General features: G+C 38.3%; 2 protein-coding genes across 8 annotated transcripts; one reads left to right on the forward strand and one right to left on the reverse strand.

Annotated features, from left to right (window-relative positions):
* Positions 1 to 5,052: 5,052 nt before the first annotated feature.
* azin1a (antizyme inhibitor 1a) lies at positions 5,053 to 16,237 on the forward strand. 5 transcript variants are annotated; one of them, XR_014531518.1, is made up of 13 exons: positions 6,251 to 6,468; positions 7,454 to 7,962; positions 8,235 to 8,357; positions 8,862 to 9,052; positions 9,924 to 10,097; positions 10,234 to 10,406; positions 11,236 to 11,367; positions 11,951 to 12,032; positions 12,131 to 12,205; positions 12,762 to 12,921; positions 13,149 to 13,264; positions 13,466 to 13,708; positions 13,817 to 16,237. XR_014531518.1 is itself a non-coding variant. In XM_083529464.1 (13 exons), exons 4-13 carry the CDS (start codon positions 8,945 to 8,947, stop codon positions 13,929 to 13,931), a joined length of 1,338 nt encoding a protein of 445 aa, XP_083385590.1. In that variant the 5' UTR covers positions 6,254 to 6,468; positions 7,454 to 7,962; positions 8,235 to 8,357; positions 8,862 to 8,944; the 3' UTR covers positions 13,932 to 16,237. The 5 variants fall into 5 exon arrangements, 3 of the variants coding, with proteins under 3 accessions (XP_083385591.1, XP_083385589.1, XP_083385590.1); XM_083529464.1 differs by having other exon boundaries at positions 6,254 to 6,468; positions 13,506 to 13,708; XM_083529465.1 differs by lacking the exons at positions 6,251 to 6,468; positions 7,454 to 7,962 and adding an exon at positions 5,053 to 5,210 and having other exon boundaries at positions 13,506 to 13,708.
* klf10 (Kruppel like factor 10) lies at positions 15,532 to 19,807 on the reverse strand. 3 transcript variants are annotated; one of them, XR_014531524.1, is made up of 4 exons: positions 19,659 to 19,807; positions 18,659 to 19,208; positions 15,902 to 16,773; positions 15,532 to 15,840 (listed from the first exon to the last, which is right to left on the reverse strand). XR_014531524.1 is itself a non-coding variant. In XM_083529470.1 (3 exons), exons 1-3 carry the CDS (start codon positions 19,704 to 19,706, stop codon positions 16,496 to 16,498), a joined length of 876 nt encoding a protein of 291 aa, XP_083385596.1. In that variant the 5' UTR covers positions 19,707 to 19,807; the 3' UTR covers positions 15,532 to 16,495. The 3 variants fall into 3 exon arrangements, 1 of the variants encoding a protein (XP_083385596.1); XM_083529470.1 differs by having other exon boundaries at positions 15,532 to 16,773; XR_014531523.1 differs by lacking the exon at positions 18,659 to 19,208 and having other exon boundaries at positions 15,532 to 16,773.
* Positions 19,808 to 20,519: the final 712 nt, after the last annotated feature.

The following is a 20,519-nucleotide window of genomic DNA, read 5'->3' on the forward strand; positions in this document are numbered from 1 at the left end:
TAAATATGGACTTAAATACAATCAGTTCCAGTAAAGAGGTTCCAGTTGCACGGGCAAGTTATATAATGATCTTTCGATGATAGAAACACAAAAGTATAAGGTTTTGTATTTAGCATAGACACCACATCATTTATTGCTAACAAATATTTTTTGGACATTTGTTGGCACAACAGCACCCCCTATGGCAGTAAAAATAATATGAAGTTGTGAGGCTAGGGCTCATATTTTTCTAGCCGAGATTGTAAATTCGTAAAAACTTGCTGCAAAGCTAAATAACTGAAAGTTTAAAGCCTTGATAAAATGGTTACAACAGTGATAGGTATGAAATCTGAACCCACAAATGTCTGGTCATTAGCACGAAAAAAAAAAAAGGTACATTTTAATACTTAAGTTGATCAACATTTTGGTTCTTTTGGGTTCACACACATTAAAACCTAATTTTGGTTGCTTCAACCCAAAAAAGAATGGGTTCTGGGTGTCCTTTGTTGTGTTTTATTTCATGATGCACCAAATGTTTTCAAATGGTATAAAGTCTAAACTGCAGGCAGGCCAGTTTAGCACCAGGACTCTTCTACTACGAAGTCATGCTATTGTTATAGAAGCAAGATGCAGTTAGCATTGTCTTGCTCAAAAAGATATTTTCTGGATGAAAGCATTTGATTCTCTAAAACCTGTATATACCGTTCAGGATTGATGGAGCATTTCCAAATATGCAAATTATTATATATTTAACTGTTTTGCATTTTTATGTTGAGGAACATTATTCTGAAATTGTTACACAATCTGGGGACAGTCTTTCACAGATTGCTGAAGTTCTTCCCATCTTTACTTCTGAAAGACTCTGCCTCTCCAAGATACACCATTTTATATTCTAATCTGTTGTCAATGGTCCTAATTAGTTTAATTAACAAAATGTTTAATTTAAATAACATTTACTTTTTCAGACTTTTGTAGCCCTGTCAAATTTCTTTTGAGACGTGTTGCAACCATCAAATTCAAAATGACCTTGTTTTTTTTTTTATTTAAAATGCTTTTCTTAAAAAGGTCATTTCCTCAGTTTAAACATTTAATATGTTCTATGTGGATAAAATACGGGTTTATAAGATTTTCAAAAATCCTTACATTCTGTTTTTAATTACATTTTATGCAGTGTCCCAACTTTTATGGAATTGGGGTTGTATATAGATTGTAGCTACACTAAGTTGGCTAACAGCCATTTCCCTATTTGAGATCATTGCCACTGAAAAATAACCAAGGCTGCACTGATATGAAGCATTTTAGTGCTTTAGCCCAATGAAAAATAGGTGTGGTAAGCCTTTTAAGGGTAAAGGGTTAAAGATAATGAGAGAGAACACCCAAGATATGTCCCATTGTTACGGTTAAAGCCTGTCTATTCTTAGGCCTGACTGATATCGGTGTCCTTGGGGTACTTTGGAATGCACTAATCATGAAAATTTCTTAAATAATGGAAATAATAATGAACATTATCTTATCAGTGGGTCATTCGACGCATAGCTTTTTCTTTTCGGACCCAGGTTTTAATGAGTATTTTGATTGCTTATTGATTACAAATGTAATATAAAGAATCCAAAGATTTGGAAATGTTAATCATCAAATGCAGCACAGCATGCTACAGCATGAAAAAAAAATATGACAAAGATCTTTTTATGATGTGCCAATTTCACTGCTTCTGTTTTAATTTATTCTATGCACAAACACTTTTCATGCAAATTCAACTCACAAATGATCCGAAGTTCAAACCAGGCAGAATTGAGCAATTCAGGATATTGCTTACCAAAAAAAAGGCCCAGAATTTAACTCACAGCAGTGTAGTCATGGGATCAGGGTCTTAATATATGTTAGCTAGCTAATTAGTTAGGTAATTAGTTAGTCTTATTCTCAACTAAGTGGAAATTAGTATTCGGCTTCACAAAGCAATACAAAACGACCATCACATAACAACTTATGTATTACAAAAAGTATTACATATCCATACCCACTCAGATTCAGTATTCTAATGAGAACCGATAATAATTTTCCCTCCCCGTGGTTGTTCAAAGTCTTTAAAGGTGGCAACTGGAATGTAAATCGCAAGGATGAATCCTCTATAATACTCAAAGCTTTTGTACTGTACTGTGTAAATGTAATTTAACTGCATCTGTGTCTTATATAGCTTTATTTTTGAAACTCATATTTCCATACTATGTAGTCATATCAACAGATATAATGCTCTTGACAAGAATAAGATACACTCCCTGCATTGCCTTTTTAAAACATAATCTTTATTCAAATTACGTTAATTATGTTACTTCTGGTCGAGTCTTTGGTCTGGCGATTTCTTTCATAGTTTACAGTTTTTGTCAGTTGCTGTGGAACATTTTTCAAATCATCCTCAATATTTGCAAAAAAGTAAGTGCATTTCTCAAAACAATTTGTACGAACAGCACAACATCTTGAGAGTTCTTGCAAAAGCCTGTTCTTTTCTCAACATCCTCATCTCTCGAAATTAAGTATTTCTATCAATGAACATCTCATTGCCATCATTTTGTGATTCTTATAGTTTTTTCAGTTGCTTTGAAGCGTTTCTCAGATCAGACATGAGATTCTTAAACTACTTGTTCAACCTCCACATCGTTTAGTCACTTGTGCACATCATAAAAGCAATTTCTCGTTGCTTTGATCAAAATGCGAATGCTTTGATACACTCGTTTAATTGAAGAACTGAATGGTCTTATGGTCTTATCCCCCAAAACATCAATCATTTCATTGCATAGGTTATTGAATGCAAAATAGTAAAACCCGTTGTCAAGCTTAAATTTTTTTTCGACTTTTCTTTGTGACTGTCTCTTGAATTGATGAATTATGCAGATGAATTTTGAATGTCGCCAATGAAGGCGAGTGTACGGCATCAGTTCAACCAATGATCAACTAGTTCTCTAAAACACGTCAAAGGTGAATCTCATGAACCTTCGATTGGCAACAAAATTACAATTTCTGAAAATGGATGAAAAGCCAGAAATGAACAAACACTAGTACAGTACAGTAAAACTTGTCTGGTTTCAAAATACAGTAATGTGTACATTTTTGCTGTTAAAATTCATAGATGCCATACAGAAGAAATGAGATGCTCAACTGTAATATACTGTGACAATCATTCATTCATTAATTCACTTATTCACTTCAGTATTTGTTTAATCATGGTCAGGGACAGAGTGGATTCAAGGTGGACCTTGGGAGTACTTGTAACCAGAAGAGAATAAACATATTCTCCCAAGGAGCCTCCAGATCCACTGCAACCACAACTGGATACTGAAAATGAATGAAGGAAGAAACTGGGTTACTGATCAGATGGTTGAGGGTTTTAGGCCCAGCATTGCCAATCTGCCACTGTTGTATCCTGGCTGACCCTATTCTCTGACCTCAAACTTAACCAGCAGTGATATGCGAAGAAAATATTCTCACTGTGTTCAATGCATATGGGACAAATAACCTCTGTTTCTATTTTTAATAATCCTTTTACCATGTCTCTTAATCCAAAGAATTCATGTCAGGTCTTTCTGAGTAGCCATAACAATGCAAATTCCTCCTGCATGGTGCAAAGCCGTGGGGTGTTACAGCCTGCAGCGGGCAAAACACATGTCTTGCCAACGACAGGCGCCTCAGACTGAGATACCATTCTAACCAGAACAATGGTAATCAAACATCTCGCTATACTGGGAGCCACTTTAGATGCAACACAAGATTAGGAGCCGTGCAGTCATTTATAGTCCTGCAGGAGCCGGCACAAAACGCGGAACACTTGTTGTGTGGTCCAGAGGGACAAACTTTCACTGGCAATGTGGCGTTAGAGCTGGTCGAACAAACAGAGGCATTGTGTCACTTCCCCATTCCAGCTGCACTGGATCATTTGACATTTTTGTTCGACTTAGAGTGTTTATATTACTTGTCAAACACACAAGTGAGCAGAAGCATGCAGATATCATCCTGTGCACAAGGTAAAAGTGGTTTACACAAGGTTTAACACGGACTTTTAAGGTTGTGAGCTCAAAATTCATTTGGAAACACTGTTAATCCTTAACTTTATTATAGATAGATAGATAGATAGATAGATAGATAGATAGATAGATAGATAGATAGATAGATAGACAGACAGACAGACAGACAGACAGACAGACAGACAGACAGACAGACAGACAGACAGACAGACAGACAGATAGACAGATAGATAGATAGATAGATAGATAGATAGATAGATAGATAGATAGATAGATAGATATTGTAAGTTCATCCCTAATAAGCAAGCCAATGGTGACTATGGAACGGAAAAACTCCCTGAGATGGCAAATAGTTTGTTTATTTACATGTCAATAGATGATCATTAATTGTGTGTGAGATAAATTAGTTCCTATTTATTTTTTCTAGTCTCAGTTGATATGTTTATATGACTATTTAGCAGCACAGATATAAACAATTTAATGGCGCAAAGCAACTTTTACCACCTTTACCATAATCCGGCAATCAATCAGACATTTTTGGTATCAGATAAATACTTTTGCATTGATCTAACACTGGACCTGGGCAGCTAATCCACCAAAAACTAATGGACGATGATTTTATCCAGCACTTCAGTGATATTTGGTAGAATCTTTTCTTTAGTTTGACACAAGGTTTGAACTAATGTCATCTGTAAAAATTATAAAAAAATAAATTTTTTTTTTTTTACACAAAAATCATATATTCTCATTTTTAAATCACATACAGCATGTGCTTAGCTATAGCATTGCCTAAACAAAAAAAATACAATGAAAATAAAGAAAAGGGTCACTCATAAAGGGGAATTGCAGAAAACTTCCTACAGAGAATGCTAAATTCACCACACTATGACTAGACTTGTCACTTAAGTTTAATAAATCAAGAGACAATCAAAGTCTCACATTCGTTTCCTCTGTTTGTTTTTTTTCTCATTCTCACCCTTGGCATGAGCAGTCATCACTCCTCCCTCAGATCAGCTCTCAAATATAAGAAGCAGCATCTGTTTCGCTCATATACAGGACACAGAGACTTGAGCTGAGAGATGTGCTGAAGAGCTTGCAGACTGGATTAGACCCCGTTTCTACATCATAGCTATAATCCTGCAGCTAACAGTGCAGTGCAAGAAATCCTGTCCAGGGCATGAAAAACATGTATGTGTGGAAAATTTTATGCTCCAGGTAGGTCTGTCTGTCTGTCTGTCTGTCTGTCTGTCTGTCTGTCTATCTGTCTGTCTGTCTGTCTGTCTGTCTGTCTGTCTGTCTGTCTGTCTATCTATCTGTCTGTCTGTCTATCTGTCTGTCTGTCTGTCTGTCTGTCTGTTTGCATCTATCTATCTATCTATCTATCTATCTATCTATCTATCTATCTATCTATCTATCTATCTATCTATCTATCTATCTATCTATCTGTCTGTCTGTCTGTCTGTCTGTCTGTCTGTCTGTCTGCATCTATCTATCTATCTATCTATCTATCTATCTATCTATCTATCTATCTATCTATCTATCTATCTATCTATCTATCTATCTATCTATCTGTCTGTCTGTCTGTCTGTCTGTCTGTCTGTCTGTCTGTCTGTTTGCATCTATCTATCTATCTATCTATCTATCTATCTATCTATCTATCTATCTATCTATCTATCTATCTATCTATCTATCTATCTATCTATCTATCTATCTATCATCTGTCTGTCTGTCTGTCTGTCTACATTTCTCTCTCTATCTCTCTCTCTTTATCTAGCTATCTTTCTATTTGTCTGTTTGCATTTTTATCTATTTCTCTATTTATTTCTGCTGTTTTCCAGTTTCTAATGTGTGTAATAGTAAAAATTTACTGTTTTTCTAATCACACTATATATTTTTATAACTATTAATCTTCTCCTAAGTGACAGTGGAGTTTATATAAAAACACATTTAACTGTTTGGTGTATTATTTAGACACTAACTTAAACCTTCACACTACAGTACTTATAATAAATGTTGTAAACCTCCGAGATTCGCGGTTACGTCACGAATCGCATTAGATATTCTAGAGAGCGCTTGAAAAGTGTACACTTCTGCTGGATAAAGTGTACATTACAGCGCAGCAGGATTTATAACGTACCTTTCATTTTTAAACATAATCCCCGCCCCTTTAATACAAGACCCCTTGGATTGGTGGATGAAAATGAGCCTGCTGACATCCGAATGGTTTACACATAAGCACCGGCTCCGCCTACTTCAAACCTCTCAAACGTCTGTATTCGGAGGAAGTGTCTCGTGCTAGGCGTGTTGCACTTCCGCCTTCTGATTATCCGCGCTTTCTGAGGGGACGAAATATTGAATATATGGACGTCGCAATTGGGCATTTTATTTTTATTATTTGTGTTCCCTTTACTCTGTAAACATTCCGCCGAAAAAGAAGAGACGGTTAAACCCTTTCACTAGAATTTTCTCTCAGGTATGTGAGTTAAGATACCACACACACACACACACACACAGCTGAAGCGCTCGTGCGCGCTTTCGCTTCCGGTATTGGTCGCGTAAACATATATTGAAAATAATTGTAGAATTGTAAAAGGTCACTTATTTGAAATATAATATGAATAATCATAAATATACATTAATGTTATAGTCTAACGTCTTATCCTAAGAGTGTAATTAGCTACCTAGCTTAGCGCTCACGGAGGTCTTAGTAATAAATAACGCAGTTACAGTAATTAATACTATAGCTAGTTGGTTAGTTATATAAATAGTTGACTAGAAAGAAGTTAAAAAGGTTAAAATAAAGCGTTGTTCTTCTTGTCAGACTCGTAAATTCTTCCGGATGGCTTCATTTCCGGCCCTGACACCGGGCGCGTGCCCTTGTGCAAATAATACCTTGTGGTGTAATTTGCATTCAATTGTGTTTAAAGACCCGTATGTCCTTTGTTCCCTGTTTACTTCCTGAAATGATTATTAATTATATGTATAAAATTATGAGACACATAGCACCACGTCCACATACATTATTTGGACAAAAGTATTGGGACACCTGACTTGCCCAGCCATATGCGTTTCTTTCCCAAACTGTCATCGCAAAGTTGAAGGCACACAATTGTAAAGGGTGTCTTTGGATGCAGTAGCATGAACATTTCCCTTAAATTTAAACTAGGAGATCCAAACCTGTTCCACCATGACAATGCCCCTGTGCATAAAGCCAACTCCATGAAGATATGGTTTGCATGGGTTGGAGTGGAAGATCTCCTACTATAGAGCTCCAACCCTATTGAACACCTTTGCGATGAATGTAAACATAGTCTACATGGGCTCTTGCGTCTAGCAGTGTAATGCTGTAACGATGCAGAGACAGGTTTAATAATTTTGTGCACATCAATCATCTATGCCTGGTCCTTTTTTCTTTTTCAGACGTTGTCTATCCGGTTTGTTTCTGTCATTGTCTCCAGGTTCAGTGTGGTGTTGTGTGTCATGCTTTTCTGCTCAGCACGGTTGGACAGAGTGGTTATAAGTGGCTAAAGCCCGCCTGTCAGCTCATACTAGTCTGATCCTTCTCCAGACATGTCTCCAGGCCTCTCTTCACGCGGGTTTCGGACCGCTCCGAATTAAAATTCAAGAAGACGTAATTGGTATTAGACGAGGCAACCGTGAAATTCTGCATGAAACTGGGTAAATCTGCCGCAGAGACATTAGGCACATTGCAATGCTGCAATGAGTCGTTCGAGGTGTTTCGAGAGGAACACTTGCTATGATAACAGAAGAACTTCACGAGAGATCAGGAAGACCTTCATAAAGCTCTTGTGCATGATGATCGTCAGAGAACGATCCATATATAATATGATCTCACTTCTGCACCAACCCTACTCTCCTGATTTGCCATATCTCCACCTCTTCCTGAAGTTGAAGCTCAAAGGTCGCCATTTTGAAACCATTCAAGATTCAGTGCGAATAGCAAAAGGTGCTTGAGATGCTTCTAAAAGAAGAGGAAAACTGGGGGCATTGTATTTAACTTTTTGATATCACCTTGTGTTAAAGTGAAATCCTAGCTATAGTGTTACAACCTTCAAGTAGAAACACTACACAGATTATCAAAGTTCGACAGGAAACTTGGCCAACTCGCTGTACCTAATTAGAGATCTTGTCTCTGAACATAAATCTTGGCGTTCGTTGTGTCCCCGGGGTACACACACAAACTCGTCATTGCTGACTTTTTTGTTTCGTTTCTTGCAGCTGCTTGTGACTCGTCAGACCTGCGCAGGAGCGGTTGGGTGCCGTGAGCGGTTGGACTTCAACGCTGAGCCCCCTTGGGATCCTAGCTGATAACAGGAGTGGTCTGGCTTCCGACCTAACTCTGTAAGTTCAGCAGGTTGAAGCGGGATAGACTTAAGTGACAGTTGCTGCACTGACGATCCCTGATGATTCATATAACGAGGCCGATTGCCGAAAGTGGAATGTATTTTACGCCCATGTTTTTTCAAACCGCCTGCAGGAAGAATGCAGAGATGTCCTACTTTCTCTTTTATAAATGTATAAAAAAAAAATTCTAATGATACATGTTTGTTTTAGGGGTGAGGATAATGTGAAATAATTGACTGCTGCTCTTTCAGCACTGCTGATGATCTTGATATTAATATATACGAAATGAGACCAACATGCAACAGCCAATCAGCTTTCTGTTGTAAAGTACCAGCAAAATAACACTCTGCTAAATCATCGTTACCGAAGATATCGCTGTTTTGTCAATATCACACACCATTAGTATTATGCTTGATGAATTACCATGTTAGCCTCAGTGTGCCTTCTCATAAATGATGATGATTCATGTCTTTTTATTTGGTTTGGTTCCTGGCTTTACAGTGGCTATCACTAGGACCCAGGAGCTGCGAGGGCTTTGCTGAATTGGTGACCTGCTTTATGACTGTGTTGTCACTGGCTTTTAAATGAGGATGAAAGCAACACTGGACGAGTTGCTCTGTTCTGTCGAGCTGCTTGAAGGAGACACTGCTCTCCATGACGTGATCAACAAACACATCTCTGACCAAACTCAAGTGAGTCCTGTGTAGGGATGCAAAAATCTGGGAATTTTCAAATACTGGAAACTAACTGTGGAAATATATGGGAAATAAACTGGGAATTAAAAATTTTCCGTTTAGCCAATAACGGGGAACTTAAATGTAGTTGGAAAAAATAACAAATATAATAATCAAAAAAGAAACTTTTGATTAAAACAACCAGATTGAATGCAATTTCAGGTGAATTTCTACCCTGCACATTCATCATTCACATGCACAATTGAATCCTGTGCACAAAAAAATGTATAAAAAAAAAAAGGGCAAGTATTCATGCAAAATACCTACATATTACACCAGTTTGTGTATAAAACTTCCTTGTGTGCTGTGTGTAAGCTATTGTACAACAAAAATTTGCAACAATTAAATCAAAGTAAAAAATTTCATTTTAAATCTGTAATAGTTCACATGCTGTCGACTTCTGACCAAACAAAATGTTGGTGTGCAAATGATACAGTTTATATAAATGTCTTATTAATTTCCATAAATTTCTGGTAAGTTTTAAATTTCAAATTCCCCAGATGTTCTCATGGAAAGTTTCCAGAAATCGGTTTTCACATGGTGTTAAATTTCACTGAAGAATTATAAAAAGCAAAAATTTAGCTTACTGGTTGTTTGAAACTCAGACTTGGTGGAATTGGTTGCTTTATGAGGAACATTTAAGTGGAGGAGAAAAAAAAAAACGTTGATAATAATACAATAAAGTACAAACACTCTTTGTGGGCTTGTACTAATATTTCAATTAGCTCTATACACTGGACTGTGTATTGTGTCTATAAGCATAATATTTACCCCATTTAAAAAGCAGTAGGTGCAGATGATTAACAGTGGTTTGATTTCTCTTCTATAGGCACAAAAGAGTGCGTTCTTCGTGGCCGATCTCGGTGCCGTCATTTGGCAGCAGATCCGATGGAAATCTCACATGGACAGGGTTCGACCTTTTTACGAGGTAAAGTGCAACAGCAGTGCTGTTGTGGTTGAGATCCTGGCTGCACTTGGAACCGGCTTTGTCTGCTCCAGCAAGGTAAACCTGAACTTTGCCGGCTTCTTTAGAACACATGAGTCAGAGAACATTAATAATGTCATGTCAGTGTCTTAAAAAAAAAAAAAATCTGGAAAACCTTTAGATGGGTGTGGCCTAATCTTCATTATTCCAACAGCATGAGTTGGATTTGGTGAAGCGCTTCGGTGTCCCTGCTCAAGACGTCATTCTGGGTGGAGCCTGCAAACAACTCGCACTTATTAAATATGCTGCTAAACATGGTGTCCAGCTGCTGGTGTGCGACAACGAGGCTGAGATGAGGAAGATCGCTCGCTGCCATCCAAACGCAAAGTAAGAATTCAGCGGCACGCGTGCGTACTTGGACTTCTCTCTTTGGCCTCGAGTAAAGGTTTTGTGTTAACCATTTTATAATAAGAAGTAATAATAACGCTCTAAAGCAGATTACTTTAACACCCTGTGTTGCATCAAACGCCCTGTCGCTGATTATTTATCTACATCGGCATTCTTCTAAATGTGTTTATTTCTTATCGAATGCAGCAAAACTGGAGGTATTTTGTCCATCTGAAGCAACTAGAGATAAGGGTGGAATAAAGGTGGAAACTTTCTATAAGTACTTAATCTGGGGAATTTGAGAAATATTCCAAGTTGGAAACTTTCCAGGAATTTATGGGAATTAATTAGAAATTTGGGAAAATCTATATAAAATGTATCATATACAAACAGAAATATAATCGGTTTCTTTGGTCATAAGCCGACATTCATGCAAACTAATACACTGATTTAAAAATATATAAATTTTTGTTGTTACAACAATTGTTGGTACAATTTTGTTGCACAGTAGCTTGCACACAGCACAAGAATGTTTTATATATAAATTTGTGTAATATGTATATTGTATAATGTTTTTTATTTTTTATCTACATTTAAGTCCCCTGTTATAGACTAACCTGTAATTTTTGTACATTACCATTTTAATCCAATTAATTCCCACGGAAAGATTCCAGTCTTTTGCAACTCTACTAGTGATCATTGACAGGAGGGCATTTTGTGGACAGTGGATGTCCAGCGTACACATGTTTTACACACTGTTGTTAGATGGGATTTGCGCATGATGTTCTGGGTGGCTCTCAGCATGCTTAACTGTATTTGTTGGCTTTAGGTTGCTGCTGCAGGTGTACGCAGCAGGCTGCGAGCACGAGGAAATGGCAATGGCGTTCGGCTGCACGCTGAAGGACTGCAGGCACCTGCTGGAGTGCGCGAAGGAGCTCGGTCTGAACGTAACCGGCGTGAAGTGAGTTCCACACAGATGTTTCACAGCATGGTGTTTTATTGTGCTGTAAGCTACAGATTAGTGTGTTGAGCCTTCGCTGTTTGTGTGTTTGTGTTCTTCCAATACTTTTTCTCAGAATCAGCTTTATTGGCCAAGTATGGCTAAACATACAAGAAATTTGCTTCTGGTATAAAGAAAACCAACAGTGCACAAGTATTTTTTGGCACATTAGTGTCCTCCCCCAGATTAAAGACACGATGTAGGCTGATGATGACTTGGCACCCCTAAAACATACATGAAAACTGTGTCCCCAACGTTGTGCCTGGCATGGGCTCCAGCCGGTGTATGATAGGCAGTATAGTAATAGATGGATTGTCTTTGGAGTGATGATATTCATAAAAAAAAAAAACCCTTTTTTTTTTTCTTCTCAAAAGGCAGATGCCTTTGTCTGTGCACATGCTGTTTACCTAGACGGCCTCTTTCCCTAAATTAAACAAACGAATAACATGAACCTGTGCATGCTGTGTCATGATGCATTGTATAACTAATTGTTTCCACATGTCTGTGCCTAGTAAGCGACTGAATTGTTTGCTTTCTTTTCCAGGTTCCACGTTCCCAGCTGCTGTGTCGAACTCGAGGCCTTCACTCATGCTGTTTCAGATGCACGCTGTTTGTTCGACATGGGGGTAAGTCAGCAACCTGCAATGAACCTCCGGCCATTTTATTGTTGCTCTGTGTTCAATAGTTTGAAAATGATGCAAGGCCATGTCTTGTTTTGACTCAGATGGAACTTGGATTTAGCATGAGTATTTTAGACATTGGCAGAGGCTTCGATGGAGTCGAGGCTCAGCTAGAAAAGGTAATGTGTATATTTTTAAACCATGTTTACTCTGAGAGATCTTCTAGTGAAGCAGCTGGTTTGAAGCAAAGTCGTGCGTTTAAAGCGTATCATTAAGTTATTAATCTTAAAACATGGTATTCCGAATCCATTCATTTTTAAAATGCTCTTATTAGCTCAGAGCCACAGCACCATCTACTGGACAAAATCAAGGTTACGTTTTAAAGCAAAATATTCAATATAATAAGTTAGTTTTTATTGCCCTGAATTAATATAAATGTTTTATTAATTAAATTACACATTTATAGTTGTGGAACATCAATAACGCAAGTTGCTTCCTGTTGTCACTTTTCTACAGCAGCTATAAACAGTAGCTCATTCCCTCACTTTTATCCTCTCGCGATCTTAATGAGATAAAAAAACGAGTGAGGCATTAAGATGCACCTAATGAATCAGATTCAAGAGTACAAGTGTTGTTATATAAAGTGCTTCCCTCAGGTTGTTTTCTAAGCTTAATTTTTTCCTCTCCAATGTTGATATTTCTAATGATATTGATTTGAATTGTTCTCTGATGCAGGTGAACACGGCGTTGAAACCCATGCTGGATGCCTATTTCCCTCAGTCTACAGGCGTGGAAGTCATTGCCGAACCTGGAGCCTACTATGTGTCTGCTGCTTTTTCGTTGGCTGTAAGCATCATCTCGAAGAAAACGGCGGCTCAGGATGCCAAGCAACACGGTGAGCACTGGGCGAAACTTACTCTTATATACTATTCTTTATATTATATTAGCACAATTTTTCTCCCTCTCTCTCTTAATATATTTATTAGGGGTGTAACGGTACACCCCTAAACAGTGTGTGTGTGTGTGTGTGTATATGTGTGTGTGTGTATGTGTATATATGTATATCTTTTATTTTCCTTAAACTAAATAACTCATGTATGTTTTAATTATTTTTCCCCTCAGATACGCTGTCTGGAAGCAACGAGCCGGGGTTCACGTACTGTCTGAATGATGGCGTGTTTGGCTCCTTTGCCTACAAGCTGTTGGAGGAATCTGTTCCTGTTCCTACTCTTCTCAAGGTGAATCACTGTACCATAATTGCTTTAACACTTATGATCATCTGGCAACGTCAAATAGGCGTTTTTCCACTCGATCTTCCTAATCGCTGCTTTTACCAGTAAACAATCACTTAATTTCTACAATATGGTTTAATTATGTTAGGAAACACCAAGAGAACTGAAGCACAACATTTTCTCACTAACCAATCGTTTGTGTACAAGGAAACTGAACGGCGGTGTGCTGTTGGTTCTATTGCTGTAGGAGATCCCCGCTGAGGAGCCGCTCTTCTTCAGCAGTCTCTGGGGGAGCTCGGACGATGGTCTGGACCAAGTGCTGGACTCCTGTCTTCTTCCTGAACTTAGTGTCGGAGATTGGCTGGTGTTTAATCACACCGGAGCGAGCAGTCTCGGAGTTATGGGCGGCACCACGCAGCCTGTACACTACATCATCTACGCACAAGACTGGTGAGGGATTTCAGTATTAGGATTTTTAATTCTCAAATATGGAGCTATCTTTTTTTCTGAGCAACACTATCTTGTGATCGCCCTAAACAACCCATTTTGCTTACTCAGGTACGAGATTCAAAACTACGGCGTCACACTAGACACAGCCTTGAAGAATTTCTCTCTGGTCCCGTGTTTCCAGAAGCCCACTCTGAGCAAGAGCGCCATCTCCACTCCAGCTTAGTCCAACCACAGCTGCTCCGGCTGGCTAATTTAATTTAAAAAAAGAGAGAACCTTCTGGGACCAGAATACAATGAAGGTTTTAAATGGGTTTTTTGTTTTGTTTTGTTTTGTTTTTTTGGATCGGAAACACATTTACGGTCATGCATATCGTCACGATAAGGTTTAGTCATTTGCGGGATCGGTGGTTAGTGCTGTTTACAAACCTGCTCGAATATTTAATTCAGTTTTATAAATATATACAGACCAGTGTATATATGTAATAATATTTGCTGCAAGACAGAGTCTGGTGTTATTTATTGGATACGAGGGTGGGATTTTAATTTTTGTTTTCTTTTTTTCTTAAAGAACCATGTATTTTATTATGCTGGTGTTTAAGCAGCCAGCAGGTGGCAGTGTAGCTCTGCAGCCTGATCTACTGTATTCAGGATGATTTAAGTCCAACTATTTGTTTCTGAATGCACACATTAAGTTTTTCTTTTCTTTTCTTTTCTTTTTAGCGCTGCCGTGTTTTAAACTGCTGTATGTAACGTTAGATGGCTCGCTTAGAAACCTGAGTGTTGTTAAGAGCTGAAGTATCGCTATAAAGACAGCTGCATCTACGTAAGGTGATTCACAAGACCACCACTAGATTCTCCTCTTCTTGTGCTGCAGCTGTCCGAGTGTGTGTGTAAAAAGCAATATGGGAACACGGATGGTTAGTGGGGGGAGGGGGTGTCATCCATTTTAGGAATTTGGAGAGCTCTGATACTGTGAAAAATGACTCACTATAAAGTTTGTAGTGTAATAGAACTGCAATACTGAATACAATCGCATGGCTTCTTTTTAGCAGATGGAGTTCCTCTAATTGTCCTGTTTTCTATGTGATCCTTCTAGGCATGTGCTGATTCGATCAATCAAACGCGTATTGTGTAAACTGTTGATCTTAATTCTGAAATGTAGTGGGGGGGGGACAGCTCGTTTGCTTCAAGGCTCATTCACGTCAAAAGTGTCAGTTCTGCATTTCAGATTTAGGAATGAACACTAACACCAAAGCATGGGTCCAGAATTAATGAAATTACGCAGTTCATTCGGTGGCTCGCTGTTAGAGTTGAAATTCCAATGTCCAGGAATTTTCAAGACTGGAAACATTCCATGGGAATAAACAGAACAGAAATTACAGGTTAGCCAGTAACAAAGAACTGAAATGTAGGTTAAAAAAAAATCTTGAAGGATAATCTTGGTTAAAACAACCAGATTTAATGCAATTTTAGTTGAATTTCTACTCTTGTGCGTTCACATGCAGACTTACTGTAGAACTATTAACTCCTACATGCACTGTGAATTCCTCCATAACATAATACACATCACTTCGTGAATCCTGCACACACAATAATGTCAGAAAATGTTTGGCGAGTATTCACATAAATTACATACATATTACACAAATTTGTGTATAAGAATTACTTGTGCTGTGTGTAACAAAATTATACTAACAAGTAAGTCAAAATAAATTTTTAAATCTGTATTAGTCTGCATGAATGTCGGCTTATGACCAAATAAAATGTTTGTATATAAGTTTATATAAATTTCCACAAATTTCTAATGAATTCCCATTAACGTCCCATGAACAGTTTCTGGAAATTTAGCAGAGGTTTTCCACCCCTTTGCAACCCCATTCACTAAGTTGTGTCTAAGTGAAATGAATTACAGCTGGGACTGATGTTTAACGCCCCTCCGTACAACCTTATTTATGAACAATGAGCGATTAAAATTTTATTTTATATATATATATATATACCCTGTTTTTGCTGGTCAGAATCAGTGGTTATTTATTACTTGGTCTATGCCTTAAACTACAGTGCTGACTATATATTACATTTGTGCTCAAGCTTTGAGGTGAATATTGCTATAAAACAAAAAAAGATAGGACCTTTTAGCTAATAGTTTACTTCTTGCAGTTTCTAATATTCACATGAGCTTGTGTTAGTAACCATGTTTATTGCTGCACAGCATTTTGAGCACAAATGCTGTGAAGGACACGTGCAACGAAAAATGTGTTTTGTGTGATACGTATTGAGACGAATTCAATTATCTGCACATGCCTAGAAGTTCTTGGTTGTCTGTCGATTATAAATGTGCAGTGTGTTTGAGAAAGTGCTGTATGGTCTCTGTAAGTGCTGATGGAGAAGCTCGGAACGTGGAGATGATGGATGAGCTTCCAAGTTTGCTAAAACAAACAGTGTCAATTTGAAAGGTTGATGTTTTCAGTTCCTCAGATGGAAGATGTAAAATGTTGGCCTGTTTGCTAATACACTGTCAGTAATTAAGCTTGTGTGCAAGTGTGTTCATTACTTTATACCCACAAGCTCTAGCGCTTGACTTCGATCTTGGAACAGTTCAAGTTATCCAAGCGTGGTCGACCTTCAAATGGTGGATCTTTCGGAGCAAAGATTTATCCTCTTCAACCGCACATGATCGATTATATCTAACAAAATGTACAAAGTGCTGATTTGCCCACATCTCAAAAGACAAGATGAAGAAAGTGCAGTAACCCAACCTAACATGATCATGCTCAAGTTGCTCCTTCAAACATGTGGCTTCAGCGTGATGGGAAGGAGCGCTCGCACTCCTGCAGGGAAACCACCAATCCGAGAGATTGATGTCTGCCAATCCGGAGCTTTCTTGATCATATGATGGCGACGTTTGTGTTTGGCCAGGTGGTCGCTGCGTGTAAAGCGAAGGTGGCATGCGGGACAGGTGAAGCGTTTCTCTCCGGTGTGAATACGCAGGTGGCGGGAGAGTTCATCCGAGCGGGAGAATCGCGAATCGCAGCCCTTCCACTGACACCTGAACGGCTTCTCCCCTGTGGGAAAGAGGCAGGAGCTTTATTAGTGTTAACCAGTGAGGCATGGAATCAGCTGTAACATTCAAGGATCAGTGGTGGACGATGTGTTTCAAACATTACATTTATGGCACTTGGCAGACTCTCTTGTCCAGAGCGACGTATAAAAGTGCTTTGTGTCTGTGAATGAATAAATCTTCACTGGTACGCTAGATTACAAACTTATCAGCCTACAACACTGTTGTGAGGTCTTTTACAAAAAAACAGCAACCTCTCAACAGAGCTGATTTAGCTCAAGATAGGCTGATTTATCAGAAGTTTGCATAAAACATGAACTGGAACTAAGAAACTGGAACATCTGATAAGTATTGGACGTCAAAGATTTTTGGTTGATCAAGCTGTATTTAATTCTGTATACTATTAATATTACAGTTTTTTTCTCAGTTGCTTTGAGACGTTTCACATTTAAGAAATAAAATTCTCAAAACTATTTGTTCAACCTCCACATCATAGAGTCACTTGTGCACATAAAAAAAAAAGAGAAAACCTTGAGTGCATGCATTTGATGATTGCATACATGCGTCTGCTGTTTCCTGCATTACCAGTTGACATCTAGGCTTCGGTTCATTGCACAGGTCATTGATGAAAATTTTTTAACCGGTTATCATAATCTGTCAGTTTGATAAATTGATAAATATGTGAATGAATGAATTGAGCAGATGGAGCTTGAATGTCAGTTATGAAGGTGAGTGTACATCATCAAGATCAACCAATGATCAACAACTACTCTAAAACAGGTCAGAGGTGACCCTCGTGAATCTTCAGTTTACGAGTGGATACACAAAATTGTATGAACAACCAGGATACGAACGAACACTAGTACAAAGTGTAGTAAAAGTGTGAATCCTGTTCCGTTTTTTGCGATCAATATCCCACATACAGTGGTGTGTACATTTTTAATCCATAGTTAACGTACAGAAGAAATTCAGCCTTGTGCATTTTCAATCGGGAAATACCGAAACCGTGCGCCATCATACTGACAACATGACATTGTGATGATCTTGGGTGTGAACAGTGACAAAAGGGACTTGTTATTCTGATGCCAATGAGACCCAAATACTTACTTTAGAGAGATGAATTAAGGCTTTTGTGTTGTGCTGTTTGTACAAATTGGTTTGAGAAATGCACTTAGTGGTTTGCGAATATTGAGGAATGATTTGAGAAATGCTCTAAAGCAACTGAGAAAAACTAAATGAACAAGCTGGACTGCTATTATTTAACAGTTTATACAGATATTTCATGACATACACTATAGGGACAACATTATTGGGACACCTGAATTTCCCATCAGTATGTGGTTCTTTCCCAGACTGTTATTGCTGAAGGCACAAAATTGGAATGGAAACCCTGCCTGCACCCCAGGCCTCCTCACCTCTCCTACATCAGTATCTGAATATTTACCCTTGTGTCTAAATGAGCGCAAATCTCCACAAAATCTAAAGAACCATCTTCCCAGAAGAGTGAAGGGAATAATAAGAGCAAATTGGGACTAATTGTGGAATGCGATGCTCAAAAAGCACCCGCATACTTATGATCAGGTGTTTGCAAACTTTTGGCAATATAGTGTACCATTTGACCACCATACAAGTAACCATGGGGAACCATGTGATCATTTGAGTCGATTGCAAAGCATTTTGCTCATATCAGTTACTGATCTACGCTGGAGCGACATGGAGCGACAGGAGAATATCGACAAAAGGAAAGTACATCTACATACAAAATCTTGAGCTTTAAGCCATATTTAGTGAAATTAAAACACTTCTGAATGTGCTGTTATAGAATTAAACGTGCTGGTGTGAGCTCTAGAAGGAGCACGTTATAATAAACGTATGATATCCGCCTTCACCTGTGTGTATGCGCAGGTGTGCTTTCAGGTGAGAGCTTTTCAGATATGTTTTACTGCAGCCAGCGTGGGGGCAGATGTGACAACGCAGCTGTGGTGGGTTTTTCACTATGGAGGAGATAGAAGTGTCCGTTGAACCTGTAGCTGTTAAAATCAAGGGTTGTGTGTGAGACTTCGCGAGCAGCAGTACCATGGTGGGAACGGGAGTGGCGACTAAAACGGGGGGATTAACTGCAGAGGAGGTTGTACTGATTACTGTACATGCAAGCATCTGGAACACTGCCACTGATGGCACAGTGGTGGGACAATCCGAGAGCTTGTTAACCAAGCCAGGGGTTTTGGAGGCATTTTCGAAGCAGGCAGATTTCACATCACAATCGTGGTCTTTGCACCAGCTCTGGGTGGCGCTGATGGGGCAGGGTTTGAGACCTAAAGCCTCAGAGGAAGGACAAGGCAACGGATCTGATGTGTGACGGATCACACTGATGGCCTGGAAGCGAGGTGCTTCACCCTGAATCGGTTCTGCAGGTGCAGATGGACATGGTGTCTTGCACTGGAGATAAAATACACAGTTAATCCAAAACTACCCCAAGTTAAAATTTTTTAGAATTTTTATATATATATATATATATATATATATATATATATATATATATATATATATATATATATATATATATATATTCCTAGCATTCATAATGTAATGTATAAAAATCCAAAATGACAAACTGTGGAGGTTTAACGTGAAGTGGAATTGCTAAAATAGTACATCAGTTTGAGAAGTGGTTTAGTTCAATCTGGCAACTCTGACTCTAAATGGAGTATTATTCAAACATATTAATTATCAACAATATGCATCATTTTGACCTGGGGAAACATATATTTAAGATTAAATAGTAGTCAAAATAAATATAACATTTGCGTAAAAGCGTTATTTATGAAAAATAAAAATAAAAAAATAAAGCGGGTGTTAACCGGTTAAACATGCTAGCAGGCTACTTACATCCTTAAGGAGACATGAGACAGGACGAGGCTCACTTTGCAAAGCCATAAGAGTAAGTTGACCCTTTATTTTTTTTTTAATCTATGCAAATGTGAATTAAAATATGTCTAATAGTCTACTCGAGACTAACATACTCGTTTAGTAATAATACTTATTTAGCAGTTTTAAACAAAGGGGCGGAACCATCTGTGATTTGGACCAATGGTGATTAAGGAACTTACAGACGTAAGCCAATAGGAAGAGACTGGGCACGTGATCAGAGGCGTGACGCCGGCGTGGTCTACAACGTTCCAGGAACGTGACAGCGCGCGAGGACAACCCTCGCGCAGAAAGCCCACTCCAGGGCTAATCCGGGTTGCCAGATCTTCATTGTCACATGTTGAGGATGGGTTTTCTTTTGGGTTTGTTCCTCTCAAGGTTTCTTTCTCATACCATCACATGGAGATTTTCCTTGCCAGAGCTGCCACCGGCGCACTCATTAAGGATAAACCTATAAGAAACAAACTTAAACTTAAACATGCCTTATACTTTAACCTTTATAACATCTTTATCTCTTATATCTGTAATACTATTATTGAAAGCACTACACAAATAAAGCTGAATTGAATTGAACAAGTTTGCTGTCAGAGATTGTAATAGGATATGATCCAATTACACTTAATTGGTACAAAAAAATTTATTATTTAGTTACTGGGAATAATTTGCCCTTGTTGAGAGCTTGTGCGCCATTTAATGGAGAAAACCCCACAGGCGAATGAGAGATCTCCCAAAACTAGCTAGCTAGTAGCTGGAATCATAGCCAAATCAGAAAATATTTAATTGCCATTATATATATATATATATATATATATATATATATAT

The sequence above is a fragment of the Silurus aristotelis genome (genome assembly GCF_946808225.1).
Source record: "Silurus aristotelis genome assembly, chromosome: 25".
In the NCBI taxonomy this organism is placed as follows: Eukaryota; Metazoa; Chordata; class Actinopteri; order Siluriformes; family Siluridae; genus Silurus; species Silurus aristotelis.

What these genes read in the sequence shown, in the direction of transcription:
- azin1a (XM_083529465.1), top strand. Translation starts at nt 8,945, where the DNA reads ATGAGGATGAAAGCAACACTGGACGAGTTGCTCTGTTCTGTCGAGCTG. An exon ending in GCTTTGTCTGCTCCAGCAAG is followed by an intron (nt 10,098 to 10,233) that starts GTAAACCTGAAC and finishes TTATTCCAACAG; the next exon opens with CATGAGTTGGATTTGGTGAA. An exon ending in CGCTGCCATCCAAACGCAAA is followed by an intron (nt 10,407 to 11,235) that starts GTAAGAATTCAG and finishes TGTTGGCTTTAG; the next exon opens with GTTGCTGCTGCAGGTGTACG.
- klf10 (XM_083529470.1), bottom strand. Translation starts at nt 19,706, where the DNA reads ATGGCTTTGCAAAGTGAGCCTCGTCCTGTCTCATGTCTCCTTAAGGAT. An exon ending in TCTCATGTCTCCTTAAGGAT is followed by an intron (nt 19,209 to 19,658) that starts GTAAGTAGCCTG and finishes TTTTATCTCCAG; the next exon opens with TGCAAGACACCATGTCCATC. An exon ending in ACACCTGCGCATACACACAG is followed by an intron (nt 16,774 to 18,658) that starts GTGAAGGCGGAT and finishes TCTTTCCCACAG; the next exon opens with GGGAGAAGCCGTTCAGGTGT.